This window comes from Mycteria americana, chromosome 4 (assembly GCF_035582795.1).
Source record: "Mycteria americana isolate JAX WOST 10 ecotype Jacksonville Zoo and Gardens chromosome 4, USCA_MyAme_1.0, whole genome shotgun sequence".
NCBI lineage: Eukaryota > Metazoa > Chordata > Aves > Ciconiiformes > Ciconiidae > Mycteria > Mycteria americana.
The window spans coordinates 58507241-58529845 of record NC_134368.1 but is presented as its reverse complement, the minus strand read 5'-3'; the positions used below and the strand labels follow the sequence as shown (position 1 = coordinate 58529845).

Genomic DNA, 22605 nt, shown 5'->3' with positions numbered 1-22605 from the left:
TCCTCTGCATACTTTACTTACAAATACTTTCTCTTTGTAGTTTCTTATAAAATGTCCTATAAAAATCAGTGTTTATGGACAGAGAAGGAAAGGAGAGCAGGTATGCAGAGTAGCAAGTTACTGACACAGTACTCAGTATTTGCAAAGCACTTAGGATGAATGAACTTGAGAGCTGACGCCAGAGGACAAACCAAATTGCTTTGGAATAATATACATAAATGGGATCTCCAAGATCAATGGTTGTCCAACTATAAAAACATTTTTGAGGTCCACATCCCAGTGAATTTTTATTTAGCAGATTCATTCTTGCCAATGAAGGAAAACACTCTTGCCTTCATAAGGCATTTTAACAATTCCAGTGCAACAAAGTGTCAGCCAAGTACCTGTAATTCATTTTTCTTTCTGCCAGAAAAGATATCTGTCACAGTAACCCTATGTTACGTTGGGCAGCAGGTTAAAAACAGAACCTGGTTTCCAAATAATTAATGCCACAAAGAAAATGTGAGCGCATTAGCTCTATGCGACAATTGTGGAACACAAAGATCCTGTTTCTAGAAGGAAGCAAGTTTCACTGCCTTGGGGTTTCAATGATGTGTTTTTAAAGAGGTTAAGACATTGTGACAATTCCTCTGCAGACATATACCATCAAGAACTTTTTTTTTTTTTTTTTTTTCAGTGAAACACATAAAGATAGTGGAAATTTCCATCTTTCCATATTCTTCATTGATAACCAGTTTGTTTAAAAATAATTTTAAGAAAACTTTCTCTTCTTCATCTGGCCATACATATTGTGATGTCAATTCTCAAAGCCACATACTAGATTCACTCATAATTTCTCACTCATAATTTCTTATCACACTCAAACGATTCGAGATAGCCATTCATCAGAAATTATGTTCAGTGTCACTTATGTTTTTGCCAAATAACACAATACCCCAGTCCCAAAAATGTAGCATTTCCTTTTGGGAAAAAATGATCACCACTACCAAACATAAAGAAAGGTGGCACAGCAAGAAGAGTTTCATCCTCATGTCACTATTCTTTCTGGAATTCACACAAGCTCGCTCTTTCTAATGTGAACATTCTGTACTCTATATGTACATAAATAACTGAATATGGCACCTTTAGTAAGATTTACATTCATGTATATATTAAAAAACTCCTATTAATAAAAGCAGGTCTCTCAAAAAAAGAAAAAGCACTGAAAATCAAATTCTCAACTGACATAAATTATTTAGGAAAAGACGACAACATAAAGGCAACTTTTTAAATATTATATACCTGCATTTCCTGAATTCTACTTCTCTTTTCCCACCCCTCCTGCCCCCCAAAGCATTTACAGTATATTACAAATTATTCTGTGGCTTATAAATCAAGGTAACAACTATCTTCTCAACAACCATTTAAGGGACAGCCTTATCCCTGAATAGTAGATGTTGGGCTTTCCAAATTTTGTCTTGTTTTAAAAGCTAAGCATTCTAAAAATCTAGCAACTTTCTCAAAAGTCTGAAGACTTGAATGCAAACAAGGTGCAAGTATCAATCAGAGTATCATTTTATTCAGACTAACCTTTCTGTGACAGTTTTATATAGTGATTTAATTCGGCCATCAACTTGCTACTGATCACAAAGCACGCATAAATCAAACAAACTTGATCAGACTCATTCTGCTATTCAGCCAGGCAGGTTCACAAGCCTACAGAATATAGTTTACCACTTGCTACGTTCATTCTGTGAGCAGTTTCACGCTTTCGAAAGAATCGTATAGATTTGTTCACAGCTAACCACTACCTTTGTAAGTAAATACCATCACATGCACACTCTGTCAATCTAATTGGTAATTTCAGAATGAGATACCACAAATAAAGCACTTTTCTTCTGTTAAGTACTTCCTGCTTAACAAGTATTTCAACTTATAAGAGAAGTAGTAAAGGTTTGTGAGACTGTGGGTCAGTTATTTCTCATTCTTGAATTTCACAATCGGGTAAAAAACTTAAATAAATAAAAAGCTGTTTTAAAGAAAAAAAATAGATTCATGTTAAAAAACATAACCTTTCTCCCTTTTTCTATTTTATGTTGAACACAATGCTTGATGAAAAAAATGACAGTACCAAAAGACTTACATCCCCATATATCATCAGAATAATAAAGCAGTGACAAGGGTTATCACTCCCCACCCCCACATACCACACTTTACCACCCTTAATGTGCTTTGGGTGAGCCTAAAGGAAGCACCTCTAACCATAACCAGTCAAACTGATCTTGATACCCACAAAACCTTTGCAGCTAATAAGAAATTAACCTGAAGACAAGGAATGGTTTCACACACAGAGCACCAAAAACACAAGCAAAGACTCCAGGGCTGACTAAAGTTCCAAAAAGGACAAAAAATTATTTCTATGGCTGCCTAATACAAACTGTGAAACCACAGAAAGATGCCCCATTTCTTTGTTGGTCACAAATCTAACTAAATATAGCCTCCTCTTTCCCAGACCCTTCATTTAATCAGCACTAGCACACTTTCCATTCAGCATTCTCATTTCAACAAGCCCCTCTTCGCAAAATTTCAGCCACCACCTTGTCAGGGAAAAAATGAAAATATTTTCTATGCTGACACACGTCATGTGATTACTCCCCTGTACTGCTGATGCAAGTATCTCATTTTCCTTCATTCTCACATTGTGACCACCTATACTTCTATATTCTGACCTGCCACCCTCTTCTTTTACCATCTGTACATATTTACAACCGTATCTACCTTCACTTCTATGGAAAGCTCAACACAACCAAGCACTGAGCTTGGTTAGGAACTCTGGGTTGTTTCTACTGCCAGCTGAAGTATTTATCGCAAATATTGCAAATGAGTATTTCATTAAATATTTTAATGGCATACAAGTTTCCAGTATTTGCCCCTAATATAACTTAGAAATACTACATTTCTTTTGGGATTTTGCACATATTAAGTTTTTAATATCAAGAAATGCATTTAGCCAGACAGACTTGGTTTATGTGCTTGGGGGTAAGTCTTTATACACTCTGTGATTGGGAAGAAACAACAAAGTGCTGAGGGGTTTTGGCTTCTGTATTTAATAGATATCATCAACATATTTCTGTTCTAAACATAGATTTGGAAAACAAGCTTAGAAAAAAAAATCCAGTTAAAGTACTGGCCAAGTTTTTATACAGTAAACTAGAACAGAAACCAGCATTTAGAACACATTTTAAAATAAATTATTTGGTGTTAAACTCCTTCCAAAAGTGAAAGTTTGTAACAACTCAACAACTACAATATCCTAGAATATCAACAGTTACAGAGGGCACGAAGATACTATATTTTAGTGTATTTTGCAATGTTTCAAATACAGTCCAGATGCTCACAAAGCCTTACAGATTCATACACACAACTTCAGAAGCCAAATATTTTAGAAGTAATTGACATAACAGCAGGAATTTAAAAAGCTGGAGGATATCTAAAATGTAAATATGACTTCATTTTGGGTCAATCAAATACCTTTAAAAATTGCATCCGGACTAGAACTAACAGATCTAACTATCTTGTTCTGCTTCAGAAATATGACTAAGTAAATGAAATGCAAATCAGGATGTCATAATCTTCAGTTTTGCAACAGTAAATAATCCCTATCAAAAAAAATGAATTAAGTTAAATGTATAATCTAAAGAATACATTCAAACTGCAATCATCAGCAATTCTTTTCTGTAGTAAATAGCTGTGACAGCAGGTGGTCTAATTAGATTTACAGACAGACTGAACAATTCAATCCAAGAACTTCCACATACGTATAGCACAAATTCCGAGTTATCCAATCTGAGATAGAGCAAAAAAAGTATACCATGTATGCTATTAAATTAATATTTGACAGCAAATGAGATTTACTGTGGATAAAAACCAGTGAGTTGTAACTGAAACATTCCCCACTTTGTCTCAACTGCTATGAACATTAGTAAGAGGAAATTTATGTACCAGTTATTGGGAGTAATCTGTTTGAAAGCTTGAATTGCATTACTCGAATCCAGTTTAAAATCCTGTCAGATTCAGTAACTATTTTCTTAGCATGCCAGGTAGGATTTAGTAGTAAAATATTGAGAATTCAATTCATATAACAATGATTAGGCTGTACTAGCAAAAGAATCAGGAAACTGAGAACAGTACTACTCAGAACAGCAGAGGTAAGCATGCAGATGTATCCCATTGAAAAGCAAAATCAATTCTCCTATCAGGAAATTTCTTTGTCCTATGTGACTCTGTTGCTCCTGGACTAAAAGCACAACCACTTGGAATTTCCCTAAATCAGAAAATGGCATCAGCATCACCATGATCTTGGGTGGAGGGAGGTGAAATCTCTCTCGGCACCTTGTTGAGCTAGCAAATCTTCCCAAAAATTGAACTGAAAACTGATTTCAGATACCGACATCATTAGTACCTATTTCAGCAAACGTGAAAAAAGAGAGAGCGAGCACGCATGTAGGCAGGAAGCAGCAGGAGTTGATTTCTCTCCCAGCCAAACCAAGTCCAAGTTCTTTCAGCACAAAATTTCCAAATATACATTCATTATCTGGTTTTGTACGTTATGCATCTTTTTCAAAATTTTCTTTCAAATAGAAGAAAAGAGATATCTTGACAAAAGTATGAATTAAAACTTACAGCCAAAAACCTGAGCATTGGAAATACACAAAAATGTTTATTCACTTCCAACAAAATACTGGAACTTGTCACAGAAATTCAACACATATAATCCTCCCTGAGCATTTCAGCAGTCACACTACAAAGCTATTTAACATAAGAAGTATATTCAAAACATCCACATAAAGTCTGAAGAAGCATGATGTAATGTTGACAGATGCAAACCCAAGTTTTGGGGGTTTTTTTCTTCCATGCTAAAGGAGAGAACGGATCAATAATTAAAGCAGGGTGTACAACTTCCCAGTGAAGAGTTCTCTCAGGACAAAACCAGGGGAAAATAGTTCATGTTAGAAGGATGGATACTTTATATAAAACTGTAAATCTATTCATGGTACACATGAGGGTTTTGATATGGCTTTGTGAACTACACACAGATCCAAAACAGAGGAAACCAACTTCAAATTTGATCTTATTTTTAAGCTGTATATCGTAGATGGGAATACATGCTTTTATTCACACAGCTAGATATTAAAAAAAAAAAAAAAAAAAGACAGTATTTTGTGTAAGCGCCTATAGCTCTTCAGTGATTCCTAACATATTCTGTGTGGAATTTCACATATTGGTCATTGAAGAGCATCTATACGTTGTGTGTATATTTCTGTATTCTTTAAATCAGAAATTCTATGCCACTGAGGCTAGACTGACTCCAGTATCTAAGTTATCTTATTTACACAAAAGAACACAAACCTTTTTCTTCCCTGTGGAAAGGAGTTACCATCCACTAACTTCTTACTGTCTGGCAGTATGTATAAGACCTTTTAGAGGAAACTCTACTGTGTGATGGAAGAGGTATTCAATATTCACAACACCAATGAAAACAACAAACATTGTGATAAATCAATTTTTTCTCTGTAGAACTATAGCCACTAGACAACAGACTGCCCTGCAATCCAGCAAAGCAAACAACCCCTATAGGGCAAGGAACACTGCCACAAAAGGGAAGACTCACTAATATGTAGCTACCAAACTTTGCTAACGAATGTTATTTTAATCTGAATAAAATCAGCTGCTGCTGCTTTGGGAGACACAGTCCACGTGCAACGTTCATGCCGATTATATTAACATCATGTAGCCAGAATTTACTGTTCTAGATATGAAGAAAAGTTCAGGACAGTGGGAAGCAGTAGGGAAAAAATATGGTTCAGGAATCAAGGTCAAGCTTTTATTCCCAGTTTGGCCATCAGCTGTTGATGACCTGAGGAAAGTCATCTCACCATGTGTCCCAAACAGGCTGAATTTTAAAACAGATTTAAAACTGCAGACTTGTTTTACAGAGCTCTGAAATACATTGAAAAGTGACATATTTTCCAATGAAACAGTCAAGTAGTTTCACCAGAAGAAGACTCTGTTAAATATGTATACACATACATAAAAACCCTTACCTTCTCCAGGACTGACTGCAGATGGTAGACTGGTCCAGTCTAGGGTCCAGTTGGGGCATGGATGAGGAGAAAACTTTGCTTCAATACCATTTTCCTATATGGAAGTCGGGGGGGAGGAATTAAGACCCTGATCTTTTACCCACTGAAGTTGGTAGCAAAATTCCCACTGAATTTAATGGCATCAGATCAAACTGCACAACGCTTTCAACCTAATTGAAACTAAACAGGCAGCTGACTCTACATTATATGGGATTCAAAGTATGTATTTCTCTCATTTTCACAAGAAATCCCTGTTAATTTTATTTAGGAAATGCTGTCAGCCTCTATGCAAAAAATATTGAGAGTTATGGAACATGATGGAGACTTTTCTTTAAAAAAACTCATTAAAGTTCCCAGATGTTCAAAGCTCTAATCAAATAGCAAAAACCCAACAGAAACAATAGAATAATGAAGCCAAACGTAAGAACAACAGGTTTTGTCATCCTTTATGTAAATAACTTTGAAAGAGAAATGCAATATTGCAATTCAAACAAAAAGTTACTTTGATTATTCAGAATTATTGATAGGGCTTCTAGCAGTCCTATCTTTGCTCAATTCCTGAATTGATCAAATATCATAACAGAACAAAAAAGTAAAATCACTTCTAAGTCAATGCATATTAGACAGAACACAGGCAAAATATATTAAACCGTTCAACACTGTCAGACTTAGCTTCTGCAATTCTAGTAAACTTCACCTATTCCAAATCAAGCAGAATATACTGTTAAAAATAACTCATTAAAAAGCTTAAATTACCATTAACTTAGTCATAGTTGGCCTTGGACCACCTATAAAATTACTGTCTTCATTCTCCACTTTAAATTCATCAGGAACTGAAGAGAGGTTTTGTAGCTCCTCCTCTGGAGCAGACATTAATTCTGGAAGCTGGAGAAGCTCCATATTGCATTTGCCAGCAGCTTGCTTTACTCCAGGTACTTCTTGAACTCTTTGATACCAACTGGATATCAGAGGCAAATTTACCAGATTTTTGCCTCGTTTTTTGCTGGAAACCTAGAAAAATAAAATGCAAAGGTTACTTGCTACTGTAAATTTCTTCCTACAAGCCACAAGAAGGCAAGAACTACAGAAGTGAGCTCAGCTCCATGCCGAGCATGCTTACTCATAGCATGACACTAATGCAAAAAGCTAGCTAGTTAAGAGCTCAGGCCTGCAGGTGGATTTGCCAGTTGGCCATTTAGACTTTATCTGCAATTCCCATTTGCTTAATAGGATGAAAAGGTCTGCATGACCAATTTTAATCCTAATTTCAGTCAGTAACAGGAAAACACAATTTAAATAATATTCTTAATTATCTGCTATTTCCTAACAAGGGAATGATTCATTTTGGTTGGTAATCACAAAAAACCAAACAAAAAAAAAAAAAAAAAAAAAAAACCAAAAAAACACAAACCTACACAACAGTAATTTGCAATGAATACTGAACTCTAAGCAAAACATTATGGTACCTGAATGCTCTTCCTTCCCACAGACACCCTGCAGCCCTTAAAAGCTCATCCACTGACAGCTGTTTTGCTGGCAACTGCAAGCCTGACATACCTTTGACTATGTGGTAACAGCAAAACAGGCCACAGGCATACATTGCCCCTGGTCTTTGCACTACATCTGTGACTTTTTTTTTTGTTTTACTAGCACTGAATCCAAAACTTTTTTTTTAAATCATATATTTACTGAAACTTTTTTACCATCTTAACTTCATATTTTTATACAAAAATGGTAACTAGTATATTTCTTTTCTGAATTAAGTACATATGATGGTGAGATGAAGTGGCCTTCAACAGAAATTAGAATTTTAAGTGTAAAAAAAAAATTCTTAAGTAAGGATACAACGCACATGTTACAAAAAAGATACCCAAATCACATTTTTACGTGAAGACCAGCTAATTTGAAAAAGGATGCATTTGGTGAACTGAAGTAATTTTTGTCCAGGCTCCCAAATGTTTTGGAACAGTGAAGATCGTCCTCTTACAGGAGAGGTTGTGAAGTTTCCATCCTTAGAGACACTCAAAACCTGACTGGACACGATCCTGGGCAACCAGCTCTAGCTGACCCTGCTCTGAGCAGGGGGGTTAGACAAGATGATCTCGAGAGGCGCCTTCCAACCTCAATTATTCTAACCTCAACTATTCTGTGATGTTGTGCCTGCTTTAAGCAGAAAATTAAAAACCAGGATTACAGGAAAAGGCAGAAAAGGCCATGCAAAAACAGTGCTCCTCCCCAATCTGTCCCTGAGTGTGGAAATAGGAATTGGTAGAGAACACTTGAAATGACACAAAATTTCAAGCAGCTTTCTTGCATGCTGTGTTTATAATGTTCTTAGGGTAATCACAAGTAATCAGTAATAGCTAAAGGAGCAAAAGGAGGATGAACTGTGTAATTTTAGTATGTAATTCAATATCCTAATAGTAACACAGGAGACATACATTAATTCAGTTAAGGAAGAAGTATTTTGGAAAGCAATTCTAAGAGGCATTGTTACACTTGATAACAAGTGTTCTAAATTGTATTTTAAAAAGTGAATAGTGGTTTCTCCCAGATGGAGAACAGAGCTTTTGTTATTCTTCTATTAATTTTAAACAGTTACAACTAATAGAAAGGGTAACAAAGCTAACCTCAGAAAGATAACAGAAATAGAATGAGGTAATGAAAAACAACTCTTCAGCTTCATTATCTTACTTTTGGTAATTACAATTACAATCAGCTAGTCAGGTCTCCTCATATTTATTGTATGATACTTTCCAGACACATACCCATTGAAGACTTCATTATTATTCACACCATAAAGCAAAGTGGAAGTGCAACTGCAATGATTTTTTTAAACACAATCCAGGAAGTCCAGTTATATAAGTGATAAATAACATTTTAATACAGAATTAAACTCTGGCACTTCCATCAACAACAGCAGTTGCAACCCACTGCCTGCAAGAAGCTTTCAGATGCAAGTTATTAAATTTGGATGATAGCTGGAGGAATCAAGGTATAATTGCTTAGAAAACTATCATTCACCAGAGAAGAGAAATAAAGCAACATTATCTCAGAGCTCTTATAATTTAGGTGAAAATTAAACTGAAAGTCAGTTTTTTAGGACAATCCTTGGCGCAAGCAAACAAAAAATGTATTATACAATATATTGTTTGTATGCTGCAGACCACCAGAGCTCAAGGGTCACACATGAAAAGCAAATAAATATAGCTTTCTCAGCTGCTCACAGTACATCTACAGAACAATTTCAATTGGATTGCTGAAATCAATTAAGTATCTGATCCAAGAATCTTCTCATGCCTAGCACCAATAAATCAAATATTACTGTAAAAAGTTATGCTCTTATTTAAAAAGGCCTTGGAAAAATAAAGATTGAAATACATTAAAGTTTTTAAAATAGTAGGAAAGCATTTTGTCTTACTACTTTTGTTTAGTATCATCCATACAGAAGTTGCTGTCAATCCCCAATTATGTGATTTGCAAAACAAACAAAGCAGAGATGAATTAATAAACATTTATGTAAAGTAACTCATCATCTTAATTCAAAGGTAGCCATATCAACCTACTTCTGGACTCCCATATTGCTATCATCATATAGAAATCCACTGAGGATGATGATCTTGGTTAAAGAAGTTATTAATATGTGACAAATGCCCGATTTATGTTCGTTAGTAATTATCTTGATTTTAGAGATTGTCTCTCTGAATCTGACTGACAGCATCTTCTCCAGGAATTCTGTTTGTTTTCAAACACCATAAGGCAAATTTGGCAAAACAACTTGCAAAATCAAAATGCAAATACCATCTTCACTCAGAGCTCTTCCTGGCAAGAGACACCAGCTTAGCTATCAATCTCATAGAGTAACTGCAGGAATACTGGTAGTAGGCAACCTTGTTGCATCATTTTATTGTCATGGGAAATAAAGACACAGTTGTCATTTCGTTAATTCATTTCTGCGTATACATCCTCATAAAACTAAGGAGACAGATTGTGCTGAGCAAGACTCTCACACAGTCTTGCCACAGAAGCTTTTCCCACTGTAAAATTAGTTTTGAAGCTGAGCTCAAGTCACATGCACTGCTAAGCCCTACCTCTTTCCCGAGGTGAGAAAAGCGTAGAGGGAGAAAAGGAAGGGGGGGCGGTGTTAAAAAAAAGTAAATAAAAATCAAATTGCACGGCTTTATTAGGCTCAAAACATGTTTCAATATATTTTCCTAATCCAGATGTTAAGATATTTGTACAACAGAATCTGCAAGACACTAGCACTTACTAGATAAGTGCTATTAAAAAACCTCACCACCAACACACACAAACATGGAATCTCCTTCTCAGGCCCAGATAAATTTTGTACAAAATGAGAGATCCACCACAAAAGATTCAATAACCAAGTGACTAAGGCTCTCCCTACAGGAGGGGTGAGATAAGCTTTTAACAGATCATTGATCTTAAGGTAGAGAGACATGAATATTTTACTGATTCAAATTACAGCCAAGTTGACACAACCACTAGCCTGGCAAACTGCATCCTGGAGTGCAGGAACTTCTAAAATCAGCTTTGCCACTTGCAACAGTGTTTCTACAATGACATTCTGTGTCGGGCAGCAAAGATTTATTCTCCAGTTTTCCACATTCTGTGTGGTGCCCTGACTGTCAGCTGTGTCAGTGCTTTTCCTGTTTCATCTCGGTGAAACTCTTTGAAGGTTTCAAATTCCTCCATATACAGACTGGGAGACCTTTTGAGATCTCTAAACACACCACAAGACATGAAATAGTCCTTAACTCAGAAAGAAATTTTGCATATACCCACTACATAGAGAGTCCATATTACTTTGCTAGCACACATTGGTTTTCCTCATTGTGCTGCGAAAACCTCTTGATGTGAAGGAAAAAGAGAAGGATGAAGACAATTGAAAACAGCCCATTGGTGTTTGTCCAGTACTGGGAGCCTGCTAGGTTGACTGTAAAGGAGAAGAGAGAGAAAAGCATCTTTGAACAGACCACACTCTTGGCATTTCCAAAATACTTACACAATCTGATCGGAAAACATTCAACTCCCCTAAAGGAAAGTGTGGACTTTCTATCAGTATGTTATTGGACCATATCGGTAACACAAGATTCTATCAGAAAAAAAAAAAAAAAAAAAAAAAATCAAGCAGCCAATCTCATAGGACTTCAAGGAGAATCATAACTTTTCAGTTATAAACTTCACTCCAAGACCTTCTAGCAACGTAAGCTTTTCCAAGGAACTTCTTTCACTGCAGTAAACAAAGGACCTTCCACAAACAGTTTAGTAGCAACAATACTATGAATGACAAAACTACAGATTACTGAAGTTTCAGAGGCTGAAGTACATCCCAAAGAAGCTGCCTCCCTAGACACACCACCTCATTTCTGAGCAGGGTCACAGTGATCAGTCCTTGCTTGACAAAGAATACAGACTAAGTTTTGTAAAAACAAAACTGCACAGAAGAATAAGAGCTTTGCTGATACGTAGGTATTATGCTGTCCTAGACACCCATCTTTATCTACAGATGTGCAATGAAACTGGCTTATTTTGTGGGAGGGCTTGATAAAAAGCACCCGTTTGAGAGAGACTAAAGCCGGGTTGGCTACACAGGAATGTTTCCTCCCAAACAAGGAAGTCATTCCTAGGAACTAGAATAAAACAACAGCAGAGATTAAGAATAACTAACCTATTATTAGGAGAAACAAGCAAATGGGAAGTCATAGCACACTATATTTTAAAAAGAAATATTTGTAGACAAAAAAAATTCTCAAGAGAATCTCAAGAAATTACATACCAGCAACACAAACAAACGAGCTTTTGGAAGTCTTCCCCTAGTCAATACCCGAGTACCTCTTCAGCTCTAGTATGTGTAAGGAAAGTCAAGGATTTACACCTCTAAAAAGCCACCATAGTCCCTGAATCTCTCTCCTCCATTCACTGCCTCCCTAAAAGGCATTCGTACTTTCCTAGAAGGTACGTGTTTTCTTTTAGGCATATCTGTCCATGTGAAGATAAAGTTACATAAAGTTTCAAGTCTTTGCTGGAAAGAATTCCAATTCAGGTAACACCCATGTAGTAAAAGGACAACAAACTGGATAGGAATTCATTTTGCCTTCCCCCCAGTACACTGAAACCAAAATTAAAATAGGTTCAATGCTTACCTACTTTTTTCTATGCATATTACAATGTACTTAAGTGTTCATTTTAAATCTTTCATGGGGGACATCCTTTATAGTATTTTAAAATTATTATACCATTCTCAACCCTCCCTCCTTTTAAAATTTGCATTTTATGATGGAATCAAAATTCCAAATCTCAAAAAATTCCTCACGGACAAAACAGTCTCATTTTAGTAAATATCCCCTGAGTCACGGTCATAAATCTAGTACACTAAATTCAAACAAGAAAATAGGTTCGTGCTTTGCTACTTTTGCTTTATGCATATTAGAATGTACTTTAAGTGTCCATTTTAAGTATTTTCACAGAGGAATCTTCTGGGCAACTTGGTGCCAAAATATTTCAGCATAATATTTTAACAGTTATCAGTGTTTACTAAGTATTGATATGCTATGTATTTAAAAGTAATTTTGGTGTTCTCACCAATCCCTGTTTTTTGTTTGTACAAAAAAAAAAAAAAGATAAATCCTCAGTTTCAGATTAAGTTCACATTGCAAATGCCACAATGTATTTTAAATTAACACATTTTACAAATTTCCAGTTCTTAAAAACCATACACACTACTTAATATTTGCAGAATTTGTCATCTTACCAAGAACTGATGGATGCATGGCAAAAGCACTATATCTGCCAAGGTAAAATAAAGCCCTTCTGCAAAAACGTGGTCCAAAAGCGGAAGGTCAGAGGTTTTTGTTCTCCTGATGTGAGGGGCCTCCCTGCTGACCACATCTGATACTTCCTGGACAAGTAGCTTGGAGAAAGCTATGCTTAGTTCCAAACTCGAGAGTGGATGTTCATGCATTTCCACTGTTTTTCCTTCCTCTGTTGCTTCTTTACCAAGTACAGGCACCGCAGCCTTGGCACCTGCCTTCTGTTGTTGAAGTTTTTGCCTTCGAATTTTGTCATCATTATGTACTCGGACAGGTTCTCCAAGCTTCCTTTCAAGCTGTAAAATGTCATGAGGAATAGTCTGACAGTGCTCAGGAGAAGCCGTCAAAAATCCTTCAACAGCCAGAGGTATGCTGATTTCACAAAGCCTGGTCCACTGGCTAACCTGTCAAATAAATGTATGTAATTAACGTCTCTACAGAAAGAGAAACAAAATCCAGGGTGCCTTTTTGTACACTTTAAGCAAAGACATTCCAGTCAAAGTAACTCCAGCTTTTAATACATTCTTTGATAATCTTAGAAGCTCTAGTATTTTATATTACTTTTGCAATAGCAGAATTAGGAAGCTAAATCTTATATATAACAGAATGAACAGTTATCCAGTATAGCGTATTTTTATTCCTTATTATTGGCATAAGATCAGGGTGGCTGCGTAACTCATGAGAAGCAAAGCTGTGATCAATTTATATAATGTCACCTCTAACAAGTCCTGGTAATAAAACCAGAAGATTACACCAAAAAGATTTTGAGCACATTTATTTTACGGAAATGCATTATATTACTAGTGGTTTTTTAGCATGCGACATCAAAAAACTTTAGTCTAACCGAACAACATCTTAAAAAAAATTACTTTTTTTTTTTTTCATGTTCTTATCCTTGTCCTCTTTTTCTTATTACCCATACTTAAAGGTTTTAAAACTTTTAAACCCTTGTATTTTCTTATTCAGTTTACTCACTTTGCAGCCATCTGAAACATGGAATCAAGTTTTCCAGCAGTTCCAGGAAGAGACTAGAATCACAGGTTTCTGGAGGATGTCAGGGACAATTTCTTTATGCTAGTGCTAGATGGACTAACACAACGATATGCTTCCCCAGATCTGCTACTCACCAACAGGGATAAACTGGGTTGGAGGCACAGTAATCAATGGCAACCATGGATGTAGCAATCATGAAATAGTGGAGTTCAGCCTCCTGAGAGGGGCAAGGAAGGCAAGTCTAGATGGATGAACTGCCAGATGAGTAAACTGCTATGTGATAAATGGGCTGAAGTATCAACTCAAAGGGTAGTAGTGGTTAATGGCTCACACTGTACCTGAAGGTCAGTTAGAAGTGGAGCTCTTTAGGGGTCTATGCTGAGGCCTATCCTATTTAACTATCTTTACCAGTGACCTAGAGGGGGTGGTGGAATACAGTCACGTAAAGGATGACACCGAGTTGAGTGGAGCAGTCACCAAGGGCTGCCATTCACAGGGGCCTACACAGGCTAGAGAACAGGCTGACAGGAACTTCCCGAAACTCAATAAAGTATCTTGCACCTAGGATGGACTAAATCCCTGTAATGGTACAGGCTAGGGACTGACTACCTGGCCAGATAGCAGCTCTGCTGAAAAGACCCTGGACATCCTGGTGAGTATAAGCTAAACATAAGCCAGCAGCGTGCCTTGGCAGTGATGAAGGCTAACAGTATACGGTGGTCTTGAAATCAAAATTAACAATAAATTAGGTATTTCTTAGTTTACTTCAAACTGGAAGAGCTGTACTTTATAACTCATTGACACTACACTGCCAGACATGAAACAAAGATCTAACCCATTTTTTTGAATCTTAAGGTTCTTTTTGTGCTGATAAAAAGTAGTATCTTTAAAAAGAATTATTTTTCATCTTTATGCCAAAATACAGATACTTCTCCATTGAGGAAATTTCACTTTCTAAGCAAAGTAAGTTTCTTACTAAAAGAACTTTGTTTACATCAATATTAAGAGTCTACTTCAGAGTATTTAATTGTTATTAAAAAACCTATTAATGTATCTAAGAGAAAGAGATGCACTCACTTCAGCACAGGCTTTTAAGCAGGTCTTCTTAAAGCCTAAGAGTTCCAGAACATCCTTTTTAGATGGATCTGCCTCATATGTTTTCTGTATTATATGCCTTAAGACAACAGAAAGCCCAGCTCGGCAGAACTTGCCATCTTTCACAACAACAGCAGGTAAACAGCAGTTCTGTACAACCACTGGAAGCTGACCTCTGGAGATTAAATGGACCTCAAGATCACCAAGGAGGTTTTTTGTCACAAACTGATCATCCACATTTTCGCCAGTCGGCACTAAGAAAATTTTGAATAATTTGCAGTCACAGTAGGATAGCAAAAACAGTGAAATAGATGTATGAAGAGGAAAGATACTATCTCTGTACTGATGAGAAAAACCCAAATATAAATGTTCTTCAGTGACACTATCTTTCATCTTCCTCCTGAGCTGAAGTTCCTGAAACAGAAATCAGAACACAACATTCATAAAAGAATACAGAATTTAGAACAAAAAAGAGGGTTTGAAACAGTGGTCCTTCCACTATCTGCTAAAACTGATTTTAACATAAGACACTATTAAAGACATCCTGCCTGAATAAGTGGATTGCAGGCCCTTCTTGAGAGAAAAGAATGGTTTCACATATACACTCTCTTCACATACAAATCACTCATAGGGAAATGATCTGTGTAAAATTTTTTTTACGTTATAGCATATTTCTGACATTAAACAGAAAATACAAAACCCAAAGAAAATATTTCCTTTTAAATTTTTTAGTTTATAAACATTTTATAGCAAGGCTTTTAAAAAAAAAAAAAATCAATAATCTACCACAACATTAACCATATATTCTTGAAAAAACAAGTTCCTGAGCACATATCTACAACAGTCAGTTTCCTAAAGCACACACTTGTCTTTCTGTAACTGTTAGAAGGCATATATATAGGGCATTTAGGCCATGGGAAATAATATCTGTTTCTGTATCAAATATTAATCTAGAGCCTGGCAAGATACTAACTGAAGGTCAAGAGGACACAGAAGAAGAAAAAAACCCGTTCATTTCAAGAATGCTACATGAACATCTCAAACACACAACTACTTTAAAGCAGTTAAATACAACAGTAACATAGCTGAAATTAATGTCTTCTCATTATATTAAAAACTTAAATTCATTTTCCTTATACTTGGTTGAAAATTACATTTTCCTATTAAACTATTCCATACCAGTTTAATATAAAACAATGATGCAATAATTTTTCTGCTCCATCACTCAATAAAATTACCCATTAACTTACAAATCACAACTCGTATTGAAAACCTTTAGACACTAGATGGCACTCTTAAAACAATCATTATAGAAGAAAGCTTTATTATAATAAGAGAAAGAAATTTGCATGTTGCTAAGAAAGGCCAGTATGGTTTTTTATATACATATATATATATGTAAAGCACAAGTGACATTGGAACAGCATCAGTCTTTCAAATAACTGTCTATATTAATAAGGTCTCTGTACAGTTACATGACTATGATGTCATTATTTAAAAAGAAAAAAAGGTTTTCATTTGCTATATCTAGATTATTGGATTTTTTTTTTCATGTTGATGTGTACATCAAATTTACTATTTTATATGATCAATCATTGGGCCAAATTAATTATCCAAAAAGAGGCAGTGGAAGAATAAAATCAAGTCCACCTGACATTAAGTAAAGATCATAATAACGATTGTTATAGTGAAGTATTTTTAAACCATTCTGTCACGTGACTGTCTCAGAACAACAGTGGCACCACATAATAGTCCTGTTGCTTTTGTTTAATTAATACACCTGACACACAAAGAATAGTACAATACATAATGAAACACCTACTTTCCTAAAAGCTATTTTATTTGGATGAATCTTGACAGCATGTAAGTCGAGACAGATTCAATATCGTAAGTACAGCTCTGTGGAAGAAACTATATAGTGAAGGTACTGTTGAGGAGATTAGTCAAGAAGAGTTAGTCTTACCTGCTAAATCCATAGTTACTAGCATTTAAACTCGTATCTTTGACTATAGTACTTCTTTCAATATTAAATAGTACCCTCATATGCATTTAGGTTTTTTTTCCCATGGGAACCCATAGAGCATACAACCCCATCTTTTCCTGGCCACTCAGACATACATATTCACCTTACAAATCACTTCACCACGGATTTTTTTTCTTCTGGTTGACCTTGCTGGACACAATCAGCTTTTTTGATCATTATCATGCTGTATAGAACTGCTAAATATTTTGGCAAATTCTGAAGACGTTTCTGTTTCCAAAGTATATTATTCTGTAGTTTCCATCTGTTAATCACCTTTTCTTACAAATTATTCCAAATCCATCACTCAGGCCTGCACAAGTAAAACATTAACCTTTTCACCACACAGGCACTCTCAATAGGTACATCGGCCCTTGTCCATTTTCATCCAGAGTAGCAGCTCTGAAGCACTGTTCCCCCACAGAGGATAATATATCATTAGACTAAAAATAAAAATAAATACTTGAAAGATGCTCAAATAGAGGTACTACTTAATCAAGCTACTGATTAAAATTACAAAAATGTTCTGCTATAAAAACTGGTAGATAAAAGGGTCAATGTGAATTCTCCTCCAAACCGCTGAACAAAATTACTTCTACCCAGTGGCAATGAGTAATAAACAGCGGCCATCAGTCAGTCCCAGAGACAGTAACTGATTGGATATGACTTGTTGGTTATTGGTCTGTTCTGTATTCAACCCAGTAAATGCCACAGCTGACACTATCCTATTAACCCACCTGTCTCCTTGAAGTTTGAAATTTGACTCAAAATTTGTCTGGTCAAATTCAACTACTCTTATCCTCAGTTACACAACTATCACATACAGAAGTCACACAAACCAGATAAACCAATACCAGGAGCTTGCTGAAGCAGGATAAGCAGATGTTGTCCAGAGCTACCCACTCCATTCTCTTGACAGCGTCAGAAAACGGGAATATGCATGCAGCCCACTTCTTTTAGCCCATAGTATCTTAACTTACAAGTCACTTCCCTCAACCATTTTAGGTAAGGCTCTGGATTTTGCACTAAAGCAAAGGTACACTTGGGAAAGGTCTGTTCTTCTAAATGCCTTGAAGAGAAAACCTCAGGAGACAGCTGGGCCAGACAGCTTGAGGGTGGCTACTAACTTCTTCAAAACTCAAAGTGGTTTTTGTGAACATACACAGTAATTTACCACTACTCAGCTGCAACATGGTGAACTATACCAGAGAGACTGAATTATTTTTCTGAACGTAAACGAACCTCTACAAAGACAGAAAGAACAATGACATTCATGATTTACTTACACAGCAGCACTGTGTTCACACTGTAAAAACCAAAACATTTTGCAGAATTGACAAAAAATTATTCTGAGGAGGAAGGAAAGGTCAAGGCTTTTCTTCCCCCTCAGCCAGAGCAGTAAATTAATGTCATTCAGCATGTAGCCGCAAAAGTGTCCATGTAAAGGACATGGTAGAAATGTGCAACTGCAGGTAACAGGGAGCCCAGGAAATTACTTGTTTTGACAGTGGTTCAGACCCAGACTCAGCTGGCTCAGGCTCAGACCCAGCATCAGCTGGTCTTGGTATCACACACTGAATCAGCTTAGTACCCTCTAGTCCCACAACTTGTCGGTTACACCTTCTCCACAGAGTCAGTTCAGACTCCGATTTGGCTCTTTCTTGTTTTCTCCTTCCTCAGGTAAAGCCACCTCACACAGGTTTGGTAGTGCTTAAAATAAGCTTAGATAGCCTTTGAGAGGGGTTCTGACTTAAGACTGTCCAGTACAACATGAGTTACTGTACTCAGTGGCTAGCAGTCCTCCTACACCTGCCTGTAATTATCCACTCGTGAGCCCAAAAGGACAAAAAAAGTTCTCCAGTAACCCTCTGCAGAATTGTACGATTCACCTCCATGAAGCACAAAGAACCAGTGAACAGGTTTACAGAGGTAAGCATAATGCTCAGTATGATTTGAAGTTTAGCTGCTCAAACACAGGTAGCTAATATTAACACCAAAATAAAAACAGAGCTTTCATTGCTCACTGACAAGAATCTCAGGGCTCTTAGTGAAGTTGGAATATCTGCTGTTGAATTTTCTGATATACGAGAGCCACTTCTACATTTTCTTCTAGTTGGATAGGCAGTTATTTTTAGTAAGTTTTCCAAAAGCTAGATTCTCCTTTAGCTAGGTTTTGCGCACATGCTGAAGTTGCATTTATCCCAAAAAGCAAAAAATTTTCAATACCACTCACTCATAAAACATTCATTAGCTACTCAGATTTCTTTTTTTAAAGTACTCACAAAAAAATTTAGAGGGGGATTCTCATATCAAGGTAAGGGGGAGGAGAAGGGTTAAGCAAAGGCAGCTGTTTCAGTTAATTAGACCCTCCCCACATGGGAGAAGGGGAAATCCAAAGATGAAAGTTATGGTCAGTATTATGAGAATTTCCTTTTTAAAGAATCACATAAACAATTAAGCATCCCAGTTAGTAATTCTGAACCAAATAAAAACAAACTGTAAATTGCTAATTTCTGAAAAAAGTGGAAGCAACTAATATTTTACACTTAACAACAGAATAAACTCCAGAGCAGGAGATAACTCCAGCTCTCATGACAAAAAATACAAATGTCTCATTTCTTTGGTTTTCAGGGAGAGTTAAGAACATTGCACATTTCACAAGATCAGGTCTTAAATCTGAGAATAGGTACTTACATACACAAATGATTTCCAGACCCTGACAAACCAATCTGTCATTTCATCATTTATATGACAGCAATTCATTTCGGTTCATACAGGCAATCAGAACTCTCTCAACTAAAGGTCCTGATCCTGCAAGCACTCATAATACCTGACCTGAAGGTGTCTTTGCAGTACACTGTCCCATTATTTTCAAATATAGTCCCAAAGTCGTCTCATATAGTATACTACTAATATTTTTCCTGCCAAAGTCCCTCTCTCTTCTCAAATTTGCAGTGCTACAACGCTGGTTCCCCAGAACCATACTCCCTGTTCTGCTACTGATATGGTCAATTTAGATCTGAGTTATTAAACTTACCATGTCGAGTGGAACAAATTATATTCTTAATTAGGGACCATTAGGACAACAATACTTTTCTGTTTCTGCAGCTAACCTTCAAGGGATGAAAAGATGAGCTTCACTCAGCAGGAAAAGAAAAGAAATGTTGCACTTAAAGCTCCTGTTTGCATCCTCCAGCTGTTTCCCTCCTCCTTTGCTATGCCCAGCATGGTGGTCCAGGAACACATCTCCTTTACAACTTGCATCTAAATTCCAGGGAAGCCCAAACAAACATGTTAAATTATGTATCTTTAAATTTGTGATAATTCAGGCTCAAATATCAAACTAAGTATTTTTAAAACTCTAACTATTGACTTAATGAAGGCTAAAATTCACTTGCCAATTTGCTCAGGTTTGCTCCTCCCTCTCCTTCCAATACTCACACTTAATTCTTCACTTTATTTCACCCAATTGAAAATACAAATTAAGATGAAGGTACCATCCTCAAACAAGAACAGGTAAGCTTATTAGTTGATATTTCTGCTGGTGATCAACAGTAAGGCAATTAACAGTGCTCACCTTAAGATCAGCTACCAATGAGCCGAGCAGTGGAAGAAGTTTTTCAGAACTGTAAAGGAATGAAGGCCACTGTTTTGGTTTATACTTGGAAGTTACTTTTTGCAACTACGCTGGCTATAAGTTGTTTCTTAATTCTTAATATCTACAAGATTCTCAGGGAGCAAAGGACTTTTCTTTAAAAGAAAGAAAAGTCCTCTGCCTTCCTTTAAAACAGTCAAAAGGTTAAGGGGTTTTTGCTTTTTTAATCCATTTGTATTCCACATAAGAGATTTCAGAAGGCCAAAAAGTAGGAATTAAGTTAATTTTGATCATAGTTAAGTAAGCTGAATGGCCAAATAACATTCTAAATAAAGTAAGTCTCTATTAGAGATTCAGTTTCACTGCAACTATAGAGCTCACAATGCATGGGGTAAACCCAGACAAAATGTTAACCTTTTTAGAATGTCCTACTACACCAAGAAGAAGAAAAAAAGTCCCAAGCTCAATTGCTGAGAAAATCTTTTGTAAACCACCTTTTCCCATCTTCTGACTTCTAAAACGCAGGTGTTTCTCTCTACCAACTTCAGAAAGCACTGCTGAAAGTTCTCCACCTTTATTTTTCACTTACATGGACAGTGTAATTTCTGAACTTATACAGAACTTTCATACAGACTGTGCAATTGCCAAATAAGATGCCTACCTTGGCAACTTCAGAATTTTTTTTAATTCATATTTGAAGTTATAAGATTTAGACTAATCCAGCAGGTTTCTCTTGCTCTTACTCCCCTAGACATCAAAAACCTCTTTGCCACAGAAAAGATCATTCAGTGCCTACCTCAAAAGTTTATCTAGGAAATTTTCTTTTTCAGCCTCAGTCAGATAGCGACCAATATAAAGCTACCTGCTACATTCAAAGGGCCCATATCTTGAATTACAGGGTAACTGTTCAAATAGAAGACTCTCCTCTTTCCTCATTCAACATCTGTTTCTAGAATTGATGAGAGCAGCATTATTAAAATATTCTAACAGAGATTTTAGAGATCGATAAAATGCACATCAGCTAATACCAGAAAGAAGACTTTTGTCCTAGACACAAGCTTTGCCATATACACGGCTAAACTGCAAGAACTGCATTCGCTACCACTGTCAGAAAGCCCAAGCGTTGAAGTTTGTCCTAATTCATACTGGCAATTCAACTCCATATGCATGCCACAGATCTCTTATTGTCTCATGTATGAGAAGATCACTGTAATATTCCTTCACAATTGGAAGCACTGAATCTTCTTCCTTTACTGCAACCATATACCAAAAATGATTAATCTGACATGTCGTTAACTGTATTTTTCCCTTACCTTTTGCCTGAACTCAAATTTTGCTATTCCGCTTGTTTAGAGAGAAGTTAGCAATTTCTTAGCAAACTGGAAAAGAATAGGAAATATTACCTATGGGGATGTTTAAAGTTATGTACTTTTCAGACTAGGAGAACAGACTTTTTCAGACTACAAGGTTACAAGGTAGAGAGAGCTAGCAACAGAAAACTCCCTCTGCTTTTTGCATTGAGCTTTTCAACATCAACAGAATTACTCTCATACTTCAATTGCCACAAAGACTTTTAAAAGCATTTTTAACAAAACAGGCTTCTGTAATGACTGCAACTCATTACATATTTACTTCATTAGAACTCCAAAGCATTCATTCTGGATTTATTTATATTGCTAGTTACTGTAAAAATTTCTATGTCCCCTCATCACAACAGTAACTGAACATCTCATAGACTTTCCTCCCAAAAGCCTTGCAAGGTGGAAGTTTCCTGTGTTCCCGTTATACATGTGAAAAAGCTGAAGCACAAAGAGAATTTTTAGTTCTGTGTCACATAGGAAGTCTGTCCTAGAGCAACCCTAAGAATCAGACATTTTCCTTAAGGGTTTCGTTCTTTGATTGGTTGTGGGTTTTATTTTTTAAGTCCAGTCTATGAATACAATGTAA

The 22605-nt window shown here is 36.3% G+C and overlaps 1 protein-coding gene across 6 annotated transcripts in view; it reads right to left on the bottom strand.

Moving 5' to 3' along the window:
* GSTCD (glutathione S-transferase C-terminal domain containing) overlaps positions 1-22605 on the bottom strand; it is a 76285-nt gene that overhangs the window by 51802 nt on the left and 1878 nt on the right. For 4 of the 6 annotated variants that reach the window (XM_075500671.1, XM_075500676.1, XM_075500673.1 and 1 more), the window contains exons 2-7: positions 21972-22037; positions 20177-20327; positions 15026-15457; positions 12898-13359; positions 6879-7133; positions 6084-6177 (exon numbers count right to left, since the gene is read on the bottom strand). In XM_075500671.1, coding sequence (XP_075356786.1) covers positions 6084-6177; positions 6879-7133; positions 12898-13359; positions 15026-15436 — 1222 coding nt within the window. In that variant the 5' untranslated portion in view covers positions 15437-15457; positions 20177-20327; positions 21972-22037. Of the gene's footprint in view, positions 1-6083; positions 6178-6878; positions 7134-12897; positions 13360-15025; positions 15458-20176; positions 20328-21454; positions 21604-21971; positions 22038-22605 lie in introns of those variants that run through there. The other 2 variants (XM_075500674.1, XM_075500675.1) reach the window with 2 other exon arrangements.